We start from the raw sequence: 20159 nt of genomic DNA, 5'->3' as shown, positions 1-20159 counted from the left end.
TGTTAGATGCCTACTTTGGGTCAAGACTTGTGTTGGGCACCAGGATTATAACAGTGAATAAAACGGATGTAGTCCCCATCCTCACAGATATTAGCAAGGAAGACAGAGATAAAACAAGCAATGGTAACAAACTCAAGAGCTGTGATCAGTGATATGCCGTGGGAGAGGGGGTGACCCAGACCTTGTCTCGGTGTCTGAACAAGGCCTTCGTGAGGAATTGAAGCTTCTATGAGACCAGAAGATGAATAAGACAGCCTTCAGCTGAGGAGGGTGGGGTAACTAGTGCTCTGAGCAGAGCGAGCAGCATAAGGCACGATCCAGGACCTGGAAGTGGTCCAGGAAGCTGGAGCCAGGACGAGATGGGGAGTGTGGTGCAGGATGAGGCTGACGAGGATGACAGGGGCCAGACTGTGAATTTGATTCTTATCCTCAAGGTAATGGGAAGCCACTGGAGAATTTTAAGTAATAGAGCAGAGTTTTAAAAAGATCACTTTGGCCATTTGTCTGGAGCATGGATGGAGAGTGGGTAAGGCTGGATGTGGCAGTGCAGACAAGTCCAGTAGGTGGATTCTAACACGTTTAGATAAGGTCAGGATTTGGTGATTGATGGGTGGGGAGGAGACAAGGAAAAGAAGGTGTCAAGGATGGCTCCCTGGTTTCTTGGCACCAACTGGAAATTCTAGAGTAGGAGAAGATGTTTGGTAGGACAAATGATGAGAGTGCTTGAGCCAAGTAAAGACGTTGGTTTGGCAGTTAGAAATATTTGGATCTAGTCCTCAGGAACAAAGTCTAGGACAAAGATATGGAATTTGGGGTCTTTAACATATGGATTATAGTTAAAACTTAGGAGGCAGTGAGTTCCCCCAGGGAGAATGATAGTGTGAGAAGAGAAGTTCTAAAACAGGACTATTGAGGATTCCAGCATTTAAGGGGGAGGAAGAGGACTTGCCAAAAGACACCAAGATGGAGTGACCAGGGAAGTGAGAGAAAAACCATCTCTGTTGCTGGACTGGATGATCTCTAAGGCCTCAGTCAGCTCTGACATGCTGCAGTCCCGCAGAGCTGTGCACAAAAGCAGAGTGCATGGCTGGGCCATGAGAATAGAGAAGGGCATTCCAAGGAATATTACTATATCAGCCAAAGCCCCAACAAGAAACAGAGGACACACTCAAACTGAATAATTTGAAGAAGTTTTAATAAAGAGGCTATTTACACAGATGTAGGGTGGGTTTAAGGAATCCAATAAGACAGAAATCTGGCACTAGCCACAACAGAGACTCTTCACCACCCCAAGGCCTGAAGTCCTGAATATAAAAGAGCTGCCTGAGAGGAGATGTGACCTTCTGGACCAACCCCCCTCTCTCCCTGCCCTCCAATCTTGCCAGGGCCTGCTGTTGGCCTAACGTAAGCCTGAGAGCAAGAGAGCCCATGGATGCAGTGTAAATACATTACATTCCTGGGGCACGGTGCAAGGTGAAGAGTGGATTTAGAGGGGCAAACAGAAGATATCCATAACAATTATCTTGAAAAATGGAAATATATGGGTAAGAGTATATTCGTATCCTATTGCTGCTGGTCCAAGTTCAGTGGCTTAAAACAACAAGGATTTATTATGCTACGATTTTGGAGGTTAGAAATCTCAGACAGGTTTCATTGGGCTAACATCAAGGTGTCATCAGGTCTGCACTCCCTTCGGAAAGCTCTAGAAGAGAATCCATTTCCTTTTCTTTCCTAGCCTCTAGAGGCCGGCCGCATTTCTTGGCTCTCAGCCCCTTCCTCTGTCCTCAGAGCCAGCAGTCACATCACTCTGACCCTCTGTTTCTGTCATCACATCTCCTCTGGCTCTCCTGCCTTCCTGTTGCATCTTTCAAGAGCCCTTGTGATTCTGTTGGACCCACCCAGATAATCCAGGATAATCTCCCTATTTTAAGATCCTTGATTTAACCCACCTGGTCCCTTTCGCCATGTAAAGTAACATATTCCCAGGTCCTAGGGCATTCACATTTGGACATCTGTAGGGGGTCATCATTCTGCCTATCACGGGGAGCCAATAAGCCTTTTGGCTGGAGTAGAGTAAGTCCCTGGGAAAGTAATGAAGACAGAAAGCACAAAGTGCAAACTGAAGCCAAATTATGGAAGTTTTAGATGCTAGACTCTCTGAATTTCATTTTGTAGACAAGAGAGAGCCATTGTAAGTCCTTACCCAGAGAAGTGGCTTTTTAGCAGTAAAGAGAGATGACCCTATTGTGGTGTTCTGTTGCCTTAGAGGGAAGAACAGAAACCTTTCAAGATGCCATTAGAGTAGTTCAGGCCCAAAGGACAAAGGTGCCAAACAAGAGTGATGGGAGGAGGGGCACCTGGGTGGCTCAGTCGTTGGGCATCTGCCTTCAGCTCAGGTCATGATCCCAGCATCCGGCATCCTGGGATCGAGCCCCGCATCGGGCTCACTGCTCAGCAGGAAGCCTGCTTCTCCCTCTCCCACTCCCCCGCTTGTGTTCCCTCTCTCGCTGTGTCTCTCTCTGTCAAATAAATAAATAAAATCTTAAAAAAAAAAAAAAGAGTGATGGGAAGAAGGGGTGGTGTGCACAGTTCTGTGCAGTCAGAATCTCCGGGAGGTGCTAAACCAGTAGCCATGGAAAGAAGGGGGAGAATCAAAGGGTGGTCACGTTTTTAAAGTGAAAGACTGGTAGATTAATGGTATGATCTAGAAAATCAGGAGAGCAAGTCAGTTTCATGGGAAGGTGTGAAGTTAGGAGTATAGTTGTAGAATGCTGGACCAGAAATATAAACAGATATTTATAAGATATCACCAATTGTAAAACACATCAATATTTTATGTACCACTAAGGGAAAAAATGCTGCCAACTAAAATATGATGCATGCTCCCTTAAAAACATAATTTTCACTTTATTGAAGGAACAGTTTTAGACTTACACATAGACTTTTTTTGAAATCTTTTAACTTACATACAACAAATTGCATATATTTGAAGTGTACAGTTTGCTAAGTTTTAACATATGCATGCACCTGTGAAACCACCACAGTCAGGATAGTGAATTAACATATGTATAACTCGGAATTTTCCGTATGTCCCTCCATGATCCCTCTCCCGGCCCCTCCCTATCTCTCTCTCTTCCATCCCCAAGCAGCTACGAATTTGCTTTCTGTCACATAAATTACAGTCTCTAGCATTTTAGATAAATGGAGTCATACCCTATGCATTCTTCTGGGTCTGGCTTCTGTCCTTCAGTATAATCATCGTGATGTTCATCCATGTTGTTGTGTGTTTCAATAGTTCATTCCTTTTTACTTCTGAATAGATTCCATTATGTCGATATACCAGGATTTGTTTATCCACTCACCTACCAATGATCATTCAGTTTATTTACAGTTTTTGGCTAATTGATATAAAGCTTCTATGAATAGATTTTTTTTAAATATTTTATTTTATTTTATTCGACAGAGATAGAGACAGCCAGCGAGAGAGGGAACACAAGCAGGGGGAGTGGGAGAGGAAGAAGCAGGCTCCTAGTGGAGAAGGCTGATGTGGGGCTCGATCCCAGAACGCCGGGATCACGCCCTGAGCCGAAGGCAGATGCTTAACCGCTGTGCCACCCAGGCACCCCTGAATAGATTTTTTTTAAATTATAGCTCACCCCGGGCATAAAAAGGGAAAATGCAATTGAAACAAATTAGTTAATATTCTTTAAAAACTTCTTCACGTTTAGAGTGTAACTTTTCGAATCACGTTTTGATTCACAATCACTAATGTCTGCTTTTTTCCACTCAGTATCTCCTCTCTGCCATCCAGAGTGGTAATTTCTTTAAAAACCTGTAAAAGAACTAAAAGCCATTAATGCTGGGCTCTTAAGCCCACTCTGTAATTATGTGGAATGAGCTTAACATGCATCTTCCTTTGGGAGCTTTGCTAAACATGCCTGAGTTGCCACCTGTCTCCCTCCCTCCCTGTTAGGTTTTAAAAGAGCAGTCCACTATTTTTACAAGTCCCTGGGATTTTTCCCCCCAAATGCCTGACACCCATTCTTCTAGTTTTGAAGCTGGTGCTTTTGATATTACACATTCGTAAGCAATGTCAAGTACGTCTTGACTGCTGCTGGGCCCGCAGCAGTCATAGGATCATCAAGTGTAAAACACATCTGAATCTCAGAATGGTAAATGTGGGACACTGTGACTTCAAGTCCATTAAGAAGGATGGTTCAACCAGTTCCTTTAGATTTAGATCTGTGCCCAACGTCACATGATAAATTAGTGGTAGCTGGGACCAAAACAAAGTACCTATGATCTAATTGGTCTCTGAATTTAGTGGGATGGTTTTTGGGGGAGTGTTTTGTTTGTTCGTTTGTTTTACTGTACTATAGCAATGGAAGCTTAAAAGAAGGCTGGCTAATGGGGAAAAGAGCTACATTGTACATGGGAAAGACATCAAACAGAAAGCCACAAACTTGAATGTGGTGAGCAGCTGAATTAGTAAGAGAGGGAAGCAACATTCTAATAATTCTTTAGTGGCTCACCTACCACCGGTCTCTTCCCTTGCCAACCCATTCTTGATTCCTACCTTTTGAATTACTTTATGTAAGAAACAGGGCCTCTCGGATGATTCCTCTACTTTCAACATTTGTGGTGGCTTCCCGTCTCCAACAGAACAGAGCCCCGGTTCCTTGGCAGCACTGACAGGGAAGGCCCTTCACACATGTCCCTTTCTTGCCTTCAGTTCTTTCCTCTCCCTGTAGCACGCCAACCGTTCACCAACACACCATTATCCACCTCCTTACCTCTGTGCCTTTGTTCATGCTGTTCCTTTTCTCTGCGACAGCCCTTCCCCACCCACATCCGCCTATGGTCTCTTCCTTCAAGGCTCAAAGGCAACCTCTTTTTCACATTTTCCCCTCAATCCCCCCCTCCCTTACCGGGTGATTACTTCCTCGTGTGTTTTTAAGCCTATTTTATACTTTACTTCTGCTATCACACTTATCAAGTGGCATTATCTCTATTTGTGTGTCTCACCGAGCTGTGATCTTCTTGAAGAAGGGGTCACATCTTGTTTATCTTTGTGTTCCTGCTTTCTAGACGTGTGCCTGGCAGATAGAAGGTGCACAGCGAATATTAATTGCCTTGAAAGATCCGATTGAGTTTACTACTACCTAAGGAGAAACACAATCAGCTAAGTACCTTGCTGTTTCCTGAATGCACTATTATCTCTCTAGAGGAGAGATGGAAAATCCTCTGCAAGAAAGATGGGATTGAGTAAGAATGACATCCTGAGTGGAAGTTTAGCAGTGAGGCAGTACAAAAGAAGGTGTTGAAAGGAGAACGGGACCAGAGGTCTAACGAACTAGGGAGTGTGAGTAAAGACACAAAAAAGAAATGGGACTAGAAAGAGAACAGGAGATGAGAGAAGAAAAAAAAGAGAGGAGAAACGTGGAGAGAGTATGTAGTCAGGATGTTAGAATCTTACTGAGATACATTGCAGGGAGTTATTGGACAATGCTTTCTCACACAGACGTTCCAAACTCTCTTTCCTGAATGAACCCCATTTTGTATTCTTCACATCACTCTCTCCCTGAAAAGACACAAGTATGCTTCTTACGACTGCCTTACAATTCGTTCATTGTTTGTCACTGTTTTCTATGGAAAGCTGGAGGAGGCAGAGTAGCGTGCTGGAAAGCCCCTCCCGCCCCGCACCGGGAATCAGGAGGCCTGGCACATCCCAGCTCCAGAGCCTCGAGCAAGGCACTTAGCCACCTTTGCCTCAGAATCTTTTTCTGTCAAATGGGATATTAGTATCTGTCCAGGCTTCCTTTCTGGGTTGTTGGTAAAGATCCAAATAAGTGAAAGAATGCATATGGAAACACTCTGTAAGCTGTCAGGTTGCTCTGCAGATGGAGGTGATGTTACCGTTTCGTGGAATTATTCGTCCAATAAAGACCCCATTGGCAGATAGCACAGTCCTTATCTCCTGTGGATAAGTCCTGTTTGCAGAATAAGATAACAGTGTTTCTTTCTTATTGGCAGTATTCTGAAGTCGCAGGAAGCTGGCCTGTTTAAATGTTCGTGACCCATGAGAAGGGCATATAAGAAGCCATGGCACTCCCTTTTCAAAAAGAGCTGGAGAAATACAAGAACATTGATGAAGATGAGCTTCTTGGCAAACTCTCAGAAGAGGAGCTGAAACAGTTGGAAAATGTCCTTGATGACCTAGATCCCAAGGTTAGTGACCTGCAACTGAAGCAGCGTGGTTAAGGGTAGTAGAGGATAAATGGTGTGGCTTGGTCCTTAAACAATAGTGTAGAAATCCCTTAGCTCCAACTACAAATTCTGTGTTCCTCCCCTTATTGGGTCTGGGTCACTTACTCTGCCGGATTCATAAAGAACCTCAGTAGCCCTGCCTACAATATGATATGGCAAATGTATTTCTCAAAAACCAATTTAATGTAAATGGTAAAAATATTTTCCATTGCTTGAGAAAGGACTACTCTGACTTAGGGAAGAAGAAAAGAAAGAGGAAAAGGGAACAAATCTTTCCAGATTTCTTCTGTGAGGTCATTCACTCTACCGGGCACAGAAGCCCTGAGGATAAATTATATTACTCCCATTTCATAAATGAGGGGGACAGACAAGGAGAGGTAATTTACAGAAGATCCCGTACTAGTGAACGTTAGAGATGGTATTTAAACCAGGCCCTTAACCCCCAAAACAGATCTTTTTTATATCTCATTTTCTAAAAATGCATAAATAACTTGGAATCTTTGGTGATCTCACAACAATGGATAGATTTGAATTATTATAGCCATCATATCATGTAAATATATGTGGAGATTCTAATATTTTTATGAGCTCTTGGAAAGCAAAGTAGCTTGTTACAGTGTTTGTTTAGCAAACACTTTCTTTAGCGCTGATGGTGTTTTCTTAAAATCAGAGGCATGCAAAATTGAGATTTTACTATAAAGAAAAAAGTCACTAAAAATTATTTATATGATATTCCGATATGCCAGACACTTTGGATATTATATTTACTTTTTAAAATGTTTTTATTTTTGATGGACATTGGGGAGGGTATGTGTTGTAATGAGCACTGGGGATTATATAAGACTGAAGAATCACAGACCTGTACCCCTGAAGCAAATAATACACTATATGTTAATTAATTGAATTTAAATTCCACAATAAATTAAAAATAAATAAATAGCCCAAAACACAGCCCTAAAAAGGAAATGTTTTTGTTTTTGAACCTTAAGGAAGGAATCACTAGCTTAATCAAGCAGGTATGAGCATCTACCCTAATATTTGCTTACGTGCTTGGATGTTTTCCCGGGAAAGAGGCTAGAAATAAGAGAGTATAGCCATGTTGGCTCCTTGTGAGTCTCTGTATGCCTGCTGGGGAGCACCTCAGGTACAGACCTGGCCAAACCTAAGTGTGATCTACAAGGAAGGAGTCCGTGAAAGGTGCCTGGGTTTTTGCTACCACATTCCAGAATGCAGGTGCAGAAGGCTTGGAGGGGGCTCCAGCCGTCTGTGTTCTGCCTGTGCACACTGGGGCCTTCCTCTCAGCACACAGGTTAGAGAGGCAGGGCCTCAGAGACGTGCCAGAGTCCCCAGCCTTCAGAGCCCACCTGCATCTCTGGACAGGTATCCTTCTCCCTGCCTCCCCACAGACAGCAGGGCTGGGGGGCAAGTAACCGAGGATCAGTAGGGCAAACACCATCCTGCTCACGCCTCTGTCTCACCAGAGCGCACTGCTACCAGCTGGATTCCGACAGAAAGACCAGACCCAGAAAGCGGCCACGGGCCCATTTGATCGCGAGCACCTCCTTATGTACCTCGAGAAGGAGGCTTTGGAACAGAAAGACAGGGAAGACTTTGTGCCCTTCACTGGAGAAAAGAAAGGTAAGGTCCCAAGGTGTCACATCCTGCGACAAAGGTACTCTTCATATCTTGTCACGGGGGGTCCAGCAGGGGAGCTGATCTGGGAGCGGGAAAGAAGCCTGAGAACTGGATTCGTTATTAAAAAGAATCGTGGCTGGTAGAGACATGTCAGTATACTTTTGTCCAGACCTGTAGAATGTGCACCAAGAGTGGACCCTAATACAAACTGTGGACTTGGATAGTAATGACGGCAAAGTAGATGCATCAGTCGTAGCAAATGTCCCACTCTGCTGTAGGACATTGTCGGGGGGGTATATGGGGACTCTCTGTGCTGTCCTCTATGAACCTAAAACTGCTCCAAAAAAATAAAGTTTATTAATACAAAAAAATTATGGCAGAATAGGTATTAAATTAATACATAGAGTGTAAAGGTACTCAAATTAGTTCTATAAAAAAATCTCTTAAGCCCCAAAGAAAAATCGTTGGCAGTGTGAGATAGCGTTGTACCTGAAAAAAGGTCCTATAGGCGTTGGTGTGTTTCTCTTAGCCTGGGGCTTTACCAACCGCAGACGTCCCCTCAAGGCCTTTCTGTTCCGTGTCTAGGATAGCTCTGTCACCAGACCTCTAACCTAAGATGCTACCGTGAGAGACCAGTGCAGTCAACCATTCCTTCATCCAGCATTTACCAAACACCCGCTCTGTGCAGAGCCATGTGCCACATGCTGGCCCCACAGTGAACAGGACCCTACCTTGCCCTCAGGGAGCTTGTGGTCTAGTGAGAGAAGTACTGTGATGGTCCTGGTGAGGCTCTGAGGAGCAAAGGGATGTTCCTCCATGCCAGGACTGAGCTCAGAACCAAGACAAGGAAAACCCTCCTCCTTAGCTCCCAATCCCAGGCTCCCCTTGGAGGAAATGTGGGTACCAACAGACTGTGTGATTTCCTCAGCTACAGATAGGGACTTGGGCCCGCAGATACTGATGGAATCATCCATAACCTCATGGCAACTGCAGTCCTTTTAAAATGCAAATCAGATCATGTCACTTCCCTGCTTGAAGTCTCAAATCCTCACTGTGGTCCTCAGTGCCCTGGGAGACCTCACCTTACCCACCTCTCTGATCATCTTTCCCCTTCCCTTGCCGAGCCTCAGCCCCACTGTCTGCGTTCAGTTCCCCAAACTGCTGAGTTCTTTTCCCATCCCAGGATCTACTCATGACCTCTTCCTTGCGGCCCACATCCCCATTTTTCACATTCTAAAAGTCTCAGCTTAAACGTCAGGGCCTCGGGCTTTCCCCGACCCTTCTGTCTAAAACAGATCCCTTCTCTCTGCCGTGACACTCGTGTCACTTTGATAGCACTGCGTCCGTCATTTTATTTATTTACTTTGGGTTTTGTGTGTTTCCCCCCTTCGATGAGATCTCCACAGTGGGACTGTGTGTCTCTTGCCTCCCAGCATGGAAGCTGGCACAGGGGAGGCACTTGATAAATACAGGTTTGGACGAATGCCATCTGGGAGCTTCCGCACAGGGCCAGGGCAGCAGGAGCGCCCCTCCTCAGCTGGCGTGAGTCAGAGCGCTGCTGCCTCCCGTCCCGCGGCATCTGGGTCCTGGCTTACCTCTGGATCGTGCTCATTTGATGGATCGGGCACCACGATGCGTTGTGTCAATTTATTAAGAAAGCGAAGTTGGACAGTGACAAATTGGGCAAATACCCGTAGAAATATGGAGCTGTTTCCATGGCAGCATCGCTACTATTGGACTAAGTTCATTGTGAAAGAAAAATTACAACGTCAAATCTTCAATAAAATCTGAATTAACGTCCAGCGTTAGGGTAGTGACAGAATAATAAGAGGAAAGCTGTGGTCTCTTCTCAGAGTAGAGGTCCGAGGAGCACCAGTGGTGCACTATGTCTCGATGCAGAGGAGCATGCAGGGGATTCACAGGCGAGTGGGAACACGGCTGGGCAAAATGAGCATAGAGCAAGCTTTCCAAACAGAGCGGAGGGAACAGAGTAGAAGGACCAGCCGGAGGACCAGCGGATGGTCTGGAAGCGGTGGAGGCTGCCGTAAAGGCCTCAGGAGAGGGGCTGGACAACCTCAGCTCCGAACGCCCTGGGCCCTTGGGTTCCTGGACCACGTTTCACTCTCGGCAGTAGCTTTATTCGCTCAGAACTTGTTTGGTTGCCCACCCCCCAGGAATGAATGTGCAGGAGCAGTTGTCCTAAAGTTCGACAGCTGTGGGCCACCTGTGCACGTGGCTTTGAGGGTAATCCTTAACACTAGCAAGAAGGAGGAATGTAGAAGCCTATTTGACTCTGGAACCAGGATCATCTGAGCCACAAAGAAAATGCTTCAGGTTACAGATACTATGAAAAATAAGTGTGGGATGAACCCCAATGTCTGAGATGTTATTGGCTGGTTATTTTCTTTTTTCATTTTCTATCTTCTGGCCATTCTCCTTGTATTTTTCATCATGTTCCAGTGTATTTTCCTCCTTTCTGGGAAAGGTGGCAGCTTATGTGATGTGGAGGCAGGAAGGAGGGTGATGGTGAGTGGTGGAGACCTTGTGGCCAGGATCCCTAGACTGACCACAAGCAGTGGTGTTTCTTGAGGGTGGGCAGTGCTGCCTGGTCCCTGATTTCATATCCAATCATTTGAAGATCTGGTAAACTATCAGGAAGTCCACAGCCCCTGCAACCAGGGACACCTCTTGGAGAGGATTTATGGAGGAGAGTTACCGACCCTTACTTTTCCAATGGGAGTGAGGAAGGGCTGGCTATCCAGAGAGACCTGGAAGCAGTGTTGGTCTCCATTGGCTGAAGCGGGAGCCAGCTCTCTGTTCTACCCAAGATGACAAAGAGAAAGCAGTGGAAGGGTGAGTCTTTAGGGAACTCCGAAGATCAAATTGGAAGAGACCAATTTCAAAGATCATGCCAAGAAGTAAGAGCAGCTCCAGAAAAGAAACCAAGAGTCAAAAGCTGGAAGGAATTGAAAAAGAGTGTAAGTAGGTCTGGAGTATTGCTATGGCAGCTCTGGAATGTCTTGGGGTTCCCCTTATGAGTCATTGCATGCGTGGGATGTGGGTGCGTTGAGCTGGCTGGAAGTTAGGAACAGGTAATATGTCCTCCTCCCAGAGATGTGATCTTCAGTCCAGAGGTGGGCTGAGGAGGTAGGGCATGGGTATTGGCATATTCAGAAGGGAGTCAGGGCAAAACAAATGGAATCTGATTGTGAGGATGAAGCAGGAGATGATGGCAGAGCGTGCGCATGTGGGAAGCATGGAAAACCTTGCTCACAGACCTCCACAATTTCTAAACATGTCAATCCTGATTTCTCCTTTTAAATCTGACTTCCTTTGGTATGTCTAGACAGGTAGCTGTGTCCCCAGGGTACTACACTCCTCCAAGTGACCCCAGATAGAGCATCCTAGTGGTCTACAGTCTCAATCTAGGGAGGAAAACTCTGGCAGAGCGCTAGTTTGTCCCTCAGGAACCCCTGGGGCTGTCTGGGTGACTCTGCCTCCAATATTTGCAGGGTTCAAGGCAAGAACACAAATAGGAGCCCATGTGCCATCTTTTATAAATATTTAAAAGCAAACAAACTGTTAAAATATGTTCTATCCTCTTAAAATATGCCTAGAAGCCCAGAATTCTTGGGCTTCCAGAAGTTCCATGCAAGCATATGGGTCTGTCCTACACTGCTAGGGCCTCACACATATTTGACACCCAGTCTACAGATCCAAGCTTCATCCACACTCACCCACAAATAGCCTCCTCCTGGCCTGGGGGTGCCCACTCCAGCAATGTGACGTGCCTTCAGGAGGATGGACATGGGGAAGGGCTGCATGTAGGCCCTGGAAGCAAGTGCAGTGTCTTTGAGCAGGGAATTCCAGGCTCCCAGATGCCTGGAGCGTGGCCTAGCAGGTGGCCTGGATTCTGGATGGGGATGTCCCTTTGGCCCCATAACCCCCTCCCTTGATGTGGGGAGGAGGAAGACTGCAGGAGAGGAGGACCAGAGTGGGCTCTGTAAACCGTGGGGCCCATGGCAGGGCCTCTTTTGCCCAGGTCTAAGGACAATGCTGGTGATCGATGGCAGAGAGGTAGTAGAAACCATGGTTTCCTTCTCCATTTAAGGACCGTAGGCTCCTCAGATCTCTGTGTTGCAGAATGCCAGATTCCTCCTCTGATGTTCCTTCCCTCTAATGGTGAATTAATGAAACCACCATCACCCCAGCAATGAAGGAATCCCAGTTGGGTGTGCAGTGGCTTAATGATGCGGCTCTCAGTGGCCAAGCTGCATTGTCTGGTCAGTCCTTTTACCCTACCCTGGTCAGCAGCACACAATGGTTTTTGTTTTCCTTCTGATTTAAAGGAAGAGTCTTCATCCCCAAAGAAAAGCCCATAGAAACTCGTAAAGAAGAAAAAGTGACCCTTGACCCAGAACTGGAAGAAGCTTTGGCCAGCGCCTCCGACACCGAGCTCTATGATCTTGCAGGTTAGTCCTCAGCCCTGGGAAGCTTCATTGTCTGGTTCTGGAGCTCCAGGCACACACGGCACACCCAGCAGCAGCCTCTGCGCTTCTCAGTAACTACTGACCAATATTGCAGTACCAGGACGACTTCAGCTGTTATGTAGCCGTAAGACTCGCTGCAAGTGACTTCACCTCTCTGAGCCAGTCTTACTTTGCTCTATCTCAGCTGTAAGATACACATTCCTATCTCAGCTATAAAATATCCCAATAACACCCTTCCTACAAAACTCAAGAGTTTGAGACACCAAAGAGAAAGAATCTAAAGGAGTGTTGAGAACTTAAACAGTGAAATAATTTGGCTTTCACATTTGGCGTTTTATCACATTTTATCATCATAAAGTGTCCATGAAGTTCTTGCCCTCACCCCCTCCCCCAGGTCACTGTTGCATTTTGATTGCCACGAAGAGGTCTGTTAGCCTAACCATGGAGCAGCAGTTATTTACCATTATACCCACACAGTAATTAAAGCCATATTCAGCCCGATCTGCTCATCTTTGTCTAGTTTTCTTAACAGTAGCAACAAAATAATCATTGGTGTTATGATTTGAATTGGTTCTACATACAGATAGACAAAACACACATAGTATTAAAGAACGAGTAGTCAAGACGGCGGTAGTTTTGGGGTCAGCAAACCGTGACTTGCCTGTGTTTGTAAATAAAGTTTTATTGGAACATAGCAATGACAACAAAAGAATATGTCACAAAAGTAAGTTTCTCACCCTCGTGAAGTCCTCTCCCCTTTCTACTATATCCTTCAAGAAAGATTCCATGCGTCTACCAGCATATTTGTGCATGAATGGGATGCGTTTTTTTCCAAGTGGGATGTAAATTTGTGTTATTAGGGTTATTAGCTCACTAGAGGATAAAGGTGCTTTAAAAAACAGCCCATATTTGGGCGCCTGGGTAGTGCCGTTGGTTAAGTGTCCAACTCTGGATTTCGGCTCAGGTCCTGACCTCAGGGTCGTGGGATCGAGCCTGGAGTTGGGCACTGTCCTCAGTGTGCAGTCTACTTGAGATTCTCTCTCCATCTCCCTCTACCCTCTCACTTGTGCTCTCTTTCTCTTAAAGATCAAAAAATCTCTAAAAAAATAAAATAAAAATAAAAAACAGTTCACAAGCCTTAGCAAGAATCTTCAGATCTTTATTCCACTGAAAGACATTTGTAATAATAATCCATCCCCCCTCCCAGGAGAACCAGCATACCTACCATCTCAGCTACATCTTTGTTCCTCCTGTGATGATACCAGTGGTCAATACTAAGCTCACATATTTGAACCTCTCTCAGAAATCACTCCAGGGGGGGTGCCTGGGTGGCACAGCAGTTAAGCGTCTGCCTTCGGCTCAGGGCGTGATCCCGGCGTCATGGGATTGAGCCCACATCAGGCTCCTGCGCTATGAGCCTGCTTCTTCCTCTCCCACTCCCTCTGCTTGTGTTCCCTCTCTCACTGGCTGTCTCTATCTCTGTCGAATGAATAAATAAAATCTTAAAAAAAAAAAATCACTCCAGGAATTGAGGCACCTGCATCACACAGTTAAGCAGGTGCTTTGCGGTGACCTTTCTTCATAGCCCTGTGGTTGCTGTGGAGGGATCCTCTTATGGTTACTGCTCCTCTCAAGGGTTGTCTCGTGGTTTCTACTAGAATTGCCCAAAGGGAGAATGCAGGGCCAGACTTGAATTCCCAGGAAATGCTTAAGAAAGGAGAAAGAGAAAAACACCAAGTGTCTGGAAGAATCTAGATTCTGAAATTCGTACAATAAAACCAGGGGAATAATCCAGATAAAAAACTGTCTTGTTCATCTCTACTCAACCTCACTCCCTCATCAGGTGCTCCCTCAGAACTCAGGAGGAAGCCCACATGGGGGTGGGTGACAGCCTCTTCTTGGGGGTGGACCTTTCTGGAAGGTCAAGAGCAGCCCCATGAGCGGATGGGCTGACAGCCAGTGAGGTTTCGATAGGAAAGAGCATCAATGCCCTATGCAGGTAGACAGCAGAAAGACAGTCATCAAGGGAGCACAGCTGACCTCCAAGACAGCCCTTTCTGGAGCAGCTTGATCTCAGCATGGTCACCAGTTCTGCTGGCCTAGAGATTCGATCTTGTCAGTGCACACAGGAGCCGTCAGTCTGGGGCCGATCCACTAGCCAGACTCACAGGAAACAGATAAAACAAAAATTAAAACTTGGCAGTGGGAGCCAAATTATAATTAGAAGTTGCTTAGTGAACATGGGGCCAAAGCAAGATATATTTGGATGATCCGTGGTCTGTTTATCAAACAGGGCGTCTTCTCCCTAGGCAGTGCCAGAAACATAGCGCCAAATTCTTATTTATTTAACAAGAACATGTAAAGCACTTAGAAAAGTGTCTGACACATGAGAAGTCATTTAACCTTTGTAACACTGAAAGTATAATTATTATCCCTACCTTACTGATGATGAGGCATGCTCTGAGGGCTTTAGTAACTTCCTAAGTCACACAGGTAGTATGGGACAGAACCAGGATTCCAGCGCTGGCCGACGGCTCCTGAGTGCCACTCTTAACCCTGGACTCGTTGGCTCTAAATATTTGCCCTTTACTGGGCTACTGCTGGCTGCCTCCCTCCTCCTGTTGTGTAGATTACAGTACAACTGATGAGGAGCTCTGAGAGATTCCTCTGCCTCCTGCTGACAGACTCCCTGCTCTGGAAGCCTTCTCCAGGTGGCCGGTCTCACCCGTATAATTTCGTTAGCAAAGGGGGCACTTGCCTTTCAGCCTGCCCAGAGCTCATCCTGGCCCAGGGCTGTTTCTTGCATCCTTTGCTGCCGCCTGGTGTAAGCTCCCCGTAATACAGGAGATGCAAAATCTGTATGCTTTTTTTTTTTTTTTTTTTTTTTTTAAGATTTTATTTATTTGACAGCGATAGAGACAGCCAGCGAGAGAGGGAACACAAGCAGGAGTAGTGGGAGAGGAAGAAGCAGGCTCATAGTGGAGGAGCCTGATGTGGGGCTCGATCCCATAAAGCCGGGATCACGCCCTGAGCTGAAGGCAGACGCCCAACCGCTGTGCCACCCAGGTGCCCCGCAAAATCTGTATGCTTATCCGACCTTTTATTGCTGACGTCTCTTTTATTTCCCATCCTAGGATGCCCTAACCTGGAGAGGACAACTGCCGTTGGTACTGAGAGATTGCGGTGGCTTTCACTGAAAGAGGCCCATGCTCTTTCTGCCATTTGCTGTAATGTGTATAATGTTAGATCTGAAAGTATCCTTAGACTCCGTTCCATGCTCACATTTTACGGATGAGAAAACAGAAAGGTTGAATCTACTTAACTAGGAGGTCTAAGCAAGTTTTCAGTAATTTGGGGGCATAACTAGACCATTGTCCTGCAGATCCTAAATGACTCTACGTGTTTAGTCACAGAGAGACATAGGAAAATTGCTGGTGGCAATGGAAAAGGATTGGATTTTTTAAAATATGTAAGCTTATTTAACACTACATTGTGTCCCACACACTATGCAAGGCAAGCGGGTTCTGGAGACTTACTTTATGATATGAAGAATTGATCTTCCAGGGGCAAATTAACATTGTGGGCATCCTAACATGCCTTCCTAAACGTAATACATGTTTACTGATGATCTTCGTTTCTAGCTGTTCTTGGAGTACACAACTTACTCAACAATCCGAAGTTTGATGAAGAAACGGCCAGCACTAAAGGCGGCAAAGTGCCTGTGAGAAGTAAGTTGAAGTGGAATCTGTGGTTTGTGAAACTTGGGAGCTCCAGGTTGTTGTCGATAAGAGGGAGGCCATTGACTGGGGTGCCTGTTGAATCCAGATTTCTATCTTGCAGACTTTGCAGGTGGATTCTGTCTGTTCACCAAGGATCTATCACTGGGCTCTGAGCAATCAAACCAGAACAGGGAAGCCAATTATCAAAGTTCTGTTTTGCAGCATAATGTACCAATTGGGTGTGTTTTGCCCAGAACATACTCTTGGGTCTGGTCAGTCAGAATACAAAATTGCTGATAAAAAGGTGACATAGCACAGATTGCAAACAGAGTTTCATGTTCCTAATGATGTTTTTTAATCAACTATAGTATTTTTGACAAGTTCCCTTCTCTATTTGGGTGTCTTTTTGTCTCAGTAATGGACGCAGGTCGTTAGAATTTGAATACCCACCTCCCCCAGAGAGCAGGAAAGACACACTAGCATAGACTTACTGGCACAGAAAGTTCGAGACCACAATTCTCTGTATTAGCATTTCCTGGAGAAGTATTAGACTCTCTCACTGACTCATTCATTAGTCATCTACTAAATACCTGCTATGTGTCAGGAATGTTCTAGGCTTAGGTACAAAGATAAAAAATGGTCTCTGCCCAAAGGAACTTACCTATCCAGGGTTAGGATGGAGCAATAATCAGGTAATTTTGCTACAGTGTGGTCCAGGTGCTGTAAAAATTTATAGAAGATCACAGCTTTTCTTAGGTTAATTGTATTTTATTCTCTTTGAAGGAGTTCGAGCAGGTGCTTTCTAGTCTGAGTAGCATATTTACAAACCATCATTTATACTGGGCTATTTATCCAGACAATAAGCAATGTTACTTTTGTTTTTTTTCTTTTTGGCTTTTTATACGTGCAAATGAAAAAATGAGTATCCTTTTTTACTTCGGTATCAAAGGGTAACATTCTGACAGCATATTTGCTATTAAAAGTCTGCTGCATCGTCTTCTGGGCTTTTGTGCATATACGTATCATTAACTTTTTTAAGACTATTTTTTAGGGAAATTTTAGGTACACAACAAAATTGAACAGAAGGCACAAAGATTTCCCATATACTCCCTGCCCCCAATTCATGCACAGCCTCCCCCAGTATCAATATGCCCCACCAGAGTGGTACGTATGTTACACTTATGAACTTACACTGACACATCATTATCACCCGAAGTCCATTGTTTACATTAGGGTTCACTCTTGGGGTTGCACATTCTGTGGGTTTGGACAAGTGTAGAGTGATGTGTGTCCACCACTGGAGTACCATGCAGAGTAGTTCGTCCTAAAAGTCCTCTCTGCTCACCTAGTCACCTTTCTCTCTCCCTAGCTCCTGACGACCACTGATCTTGCTATTGTGTCTATAGTTTTGCCTTTTCCAGATTGTCATGTAGTTGGAATCAGACAGTGTGTAGCCCTTTCAGATTGGCTTCTTTCACTTTGTAATATACATTTAAGTTTCCTCCGTGCCTTTTCAGGCTTAATAGCTCATTTCTTTTTAGCACTGCAAAATACCCTATTGTAAGGATGTGTTTATTTATCCATTCACTTACTGAAGGACATCACGGTTGCTTCCAGGTCTTGGCAGTTATGTATAAAGCTTCTGTGACCGTCCCTTGTGGATGTTTTTGCGTGGATATGAGCTTTCAGCTCCTTTGGGTAAACATCAAGGAGTGTGACTGTTAGATCGTATGATAACAGTATGTTTGGTCTTGTAAGAAACCACTGAACTGTCTTGCAAGGTGGTTGTAACATTTTGCGTTCTCACTAGCAAAGAATGAGAGTTTCTGTTGCTCCACTCTTAGCTAGCACTCGGTTTTATCAGTGTTCCAGATTGAGGTTATTCTAATAAGTGTGTAGTAGTGATTTCAATTTGGGTTTCCCCAATGACATATCATGTGGAGGATCTTTGCATATGCTTGCTTGCCATCTGCATATCTTCTTTTGTCAGGTGTCTGTTAAGGTCTTTGGCCTAATTTTTAATCAGGTTGTCGTCCTGTTGTTGAGTTTTAAGAGTTCTTTGTATATTTTGGATAACAATCCTTTATTAGATATGTATTTTGCAAATTTTTTTTCTGAATAGAAAATTTTAATTTTAGTGAAGTCCAGCTTATCAATTCTTTCTTTCACGGACCAAGCCTTTGGTGTTGTAGCTAAACTTTAGTCACAGCTAAACCCTAGGTTATTTAGATTTTCTCCTGTGTTATCTTCTAGGAGTTTTCTAGTTTTACGTTTTACAATTAGGTGATACATTTTGACTTAATTTTTGTGAAGGGTATAAGGTCTGTGTCTAGATTCTTTTTTTTTTTCCTGCATGTGATTGTTTAGTCTCTCCCAATGTCTCTCCATTTAGTTCTTTTTTATTATTTTTCAATAAAGTTTTGTGGTTTTCCTCATACAGGTCTTGTACGTATTTTGTTATATTTATACATATTTCATTTTCCATTAACTTTTTTTTTCAAATGGTGGTTCTTTTATCAGTACGTGTAGGTTTGCCTCATTCTTTTAATGAATAGGTAGCAACTTATTATGTGATTATGCTATAAGTTATTTAACCACTTTCACACTGATGGGCGTTTTATCATTTTGTCACAAGTAATACTTCAGTGAACATCCCTGAAAATATGTCTTTATGTATCCAGGCTATTTTTTCCTGTAGATTAGATTTCTAGATACATAATTACTGGGTCAGAGAGTACCCACATTTTACATTTTGATAGGTGAAGCCAAATGACTCCCAAAAAGTTCGCTTCAGCTTACATTCTCACCAACAACATAAGATAATGCATTGTACTCCACATTGTTGCCAGTGGTACATGTTATCTCTTTTTACAATTGTTTGCTAGTTGAAAGGTATTTCATTTATTAAGGACTTGTTATATTTTTGATTGAGTGGCAGAGACTCTTCTGATCATCTTGTTTGTTCATTTTTAGTTGGGTTGTCTACTGATTTGTAGGAGCTCTGTGGACATTGAGATATTAACACTGTGTGTGTTAAATATATGCCGCAAACATCTTCTGTTAACTGCTTTTGAGAATTGTTCCGTTTTGCCTTTCTGTCCCTTTCTCTTCCCGTATCATTGTCAAAATTAAAGCTCCAAAATGGATATCAGAGAAGGGTGAGGTATGGTCAAGAGGCCAGAGAGGGCACCTGGCTGGCTCGGTCAGTAGAGCATGCGACTCTTGATCTCGGGGTCATGAGTTTTAACCCCACTTTGGATGTGGAGCCTACTTAAAAATAATAATTAATTAATTAATTTTAAAAAAGATTCCAGAAGAATAGTCTAGTTTGGGAAATGAAGAGACTGTCTTTCTTTTTTGCATCTCAGATCCCATAGTTTGATTAGTATAGTCTGAAAGTGGTCCATATGCAGCAGCAATAACTGCCCGTGGATTTGGGGGTGGGGTGGCTGGCGTTTGATATAGGGCCCCCTGAACTTTTGGTTCCATGTACATCAGCTGCTGAGCCTTCTTCTCGTGGCAGTTGAGAAACATCAACCTTTGAAACTGTAACTCAGAACCATGCCATTCCCATGTTTGCTTAGTTGAGAATAAGCTTTACTATCATTGCTATTAGAGTATTATTAGAATCAGAGCATGGGAAGGAAAGGTCATTTTTGAGGAAGTCATCTCTGATTTTGGCAGGAGACCCCTTACATTTTTGCTTTTAAAATTAGAATTTGTAAACGTAATAATAATGATAATAAATTAAATTAAAATGTGTGTGTTAGATGTGGTCAAAGGTGAGAAGGTCAAGCCAATATTTGAGGAACCACCCAATCCTACCAATGTGGACACAAGTCTGCAGCAGCTGAAAGCCAATGATTCCAGCCTGCAAGAAGTCAACCTCAACAACATTAAGGTATTTCATTATGATTATTGTCAGTCGCTTCATTTATCATGAGAAAATTTAATGGCGATGACCGGTTGCCTGCTTTCACACCTGTTTCCAATCCCTTGTAGTCACTGATTTTAAGACAAGATATCCTCTTCAAAGGAAGAAATTTTT

The 20159-nt window shown here is 44.2% G+C and overlaps 1 protein-coding gene across 1 annotated transcript in view; it reads left to right on the top strand.

Annotated features, from left to right (window-relative positions):
- The window catches only part of TMOD2 (tropomodulin 2), a 52478-nt gene that overhangs the window by 7348 nt on the left and 24971 nt on the right, over positions 1–20159 (top strand). The window contains exons 2-6 of the mRNA XM_040620634.1: positions 6034–6228; positions 7749–7905; positions 12252–12374; positions 16034–16120; positions 19882–20012. Of these exons, the coding sequence (XP_040476568.1) occupies positions 6103–6228; positions 7749–7905; positions 12252–12374; positions 16034–16120; positions 19882–20012 (624 nt within the window). The 5' untranslated portion in view covers positions 6034–6102. The remainder of the gene's footprint in view (positions 1–6033; positions 6229–7748; positions 7906–12251; positions 12375–16033; positions 16121–19881; positions 20013–20159) is intronic.

The sequence above is a fragment of the Ursus maritimus genome, unplaced genomic scaffold (assembly GCF_017311325.1).
Source record: "Ursus maritimus isolate PB19 unplaced genomic scaffold, ASM1731132v1 scaffold_35, whole genome shotgun sequence".
Lineage (NCBI taxonomy): Eukaryota > Metazoa > Chordata > Mammalia > Carnivora > Ursidae > Ursus > Ursus maritimus.
The sequence above is the reverse complement of the archived record's forward strand: the minus strand, read 5'-3'. Positions and strand labels throughout refer to the sequence as shown.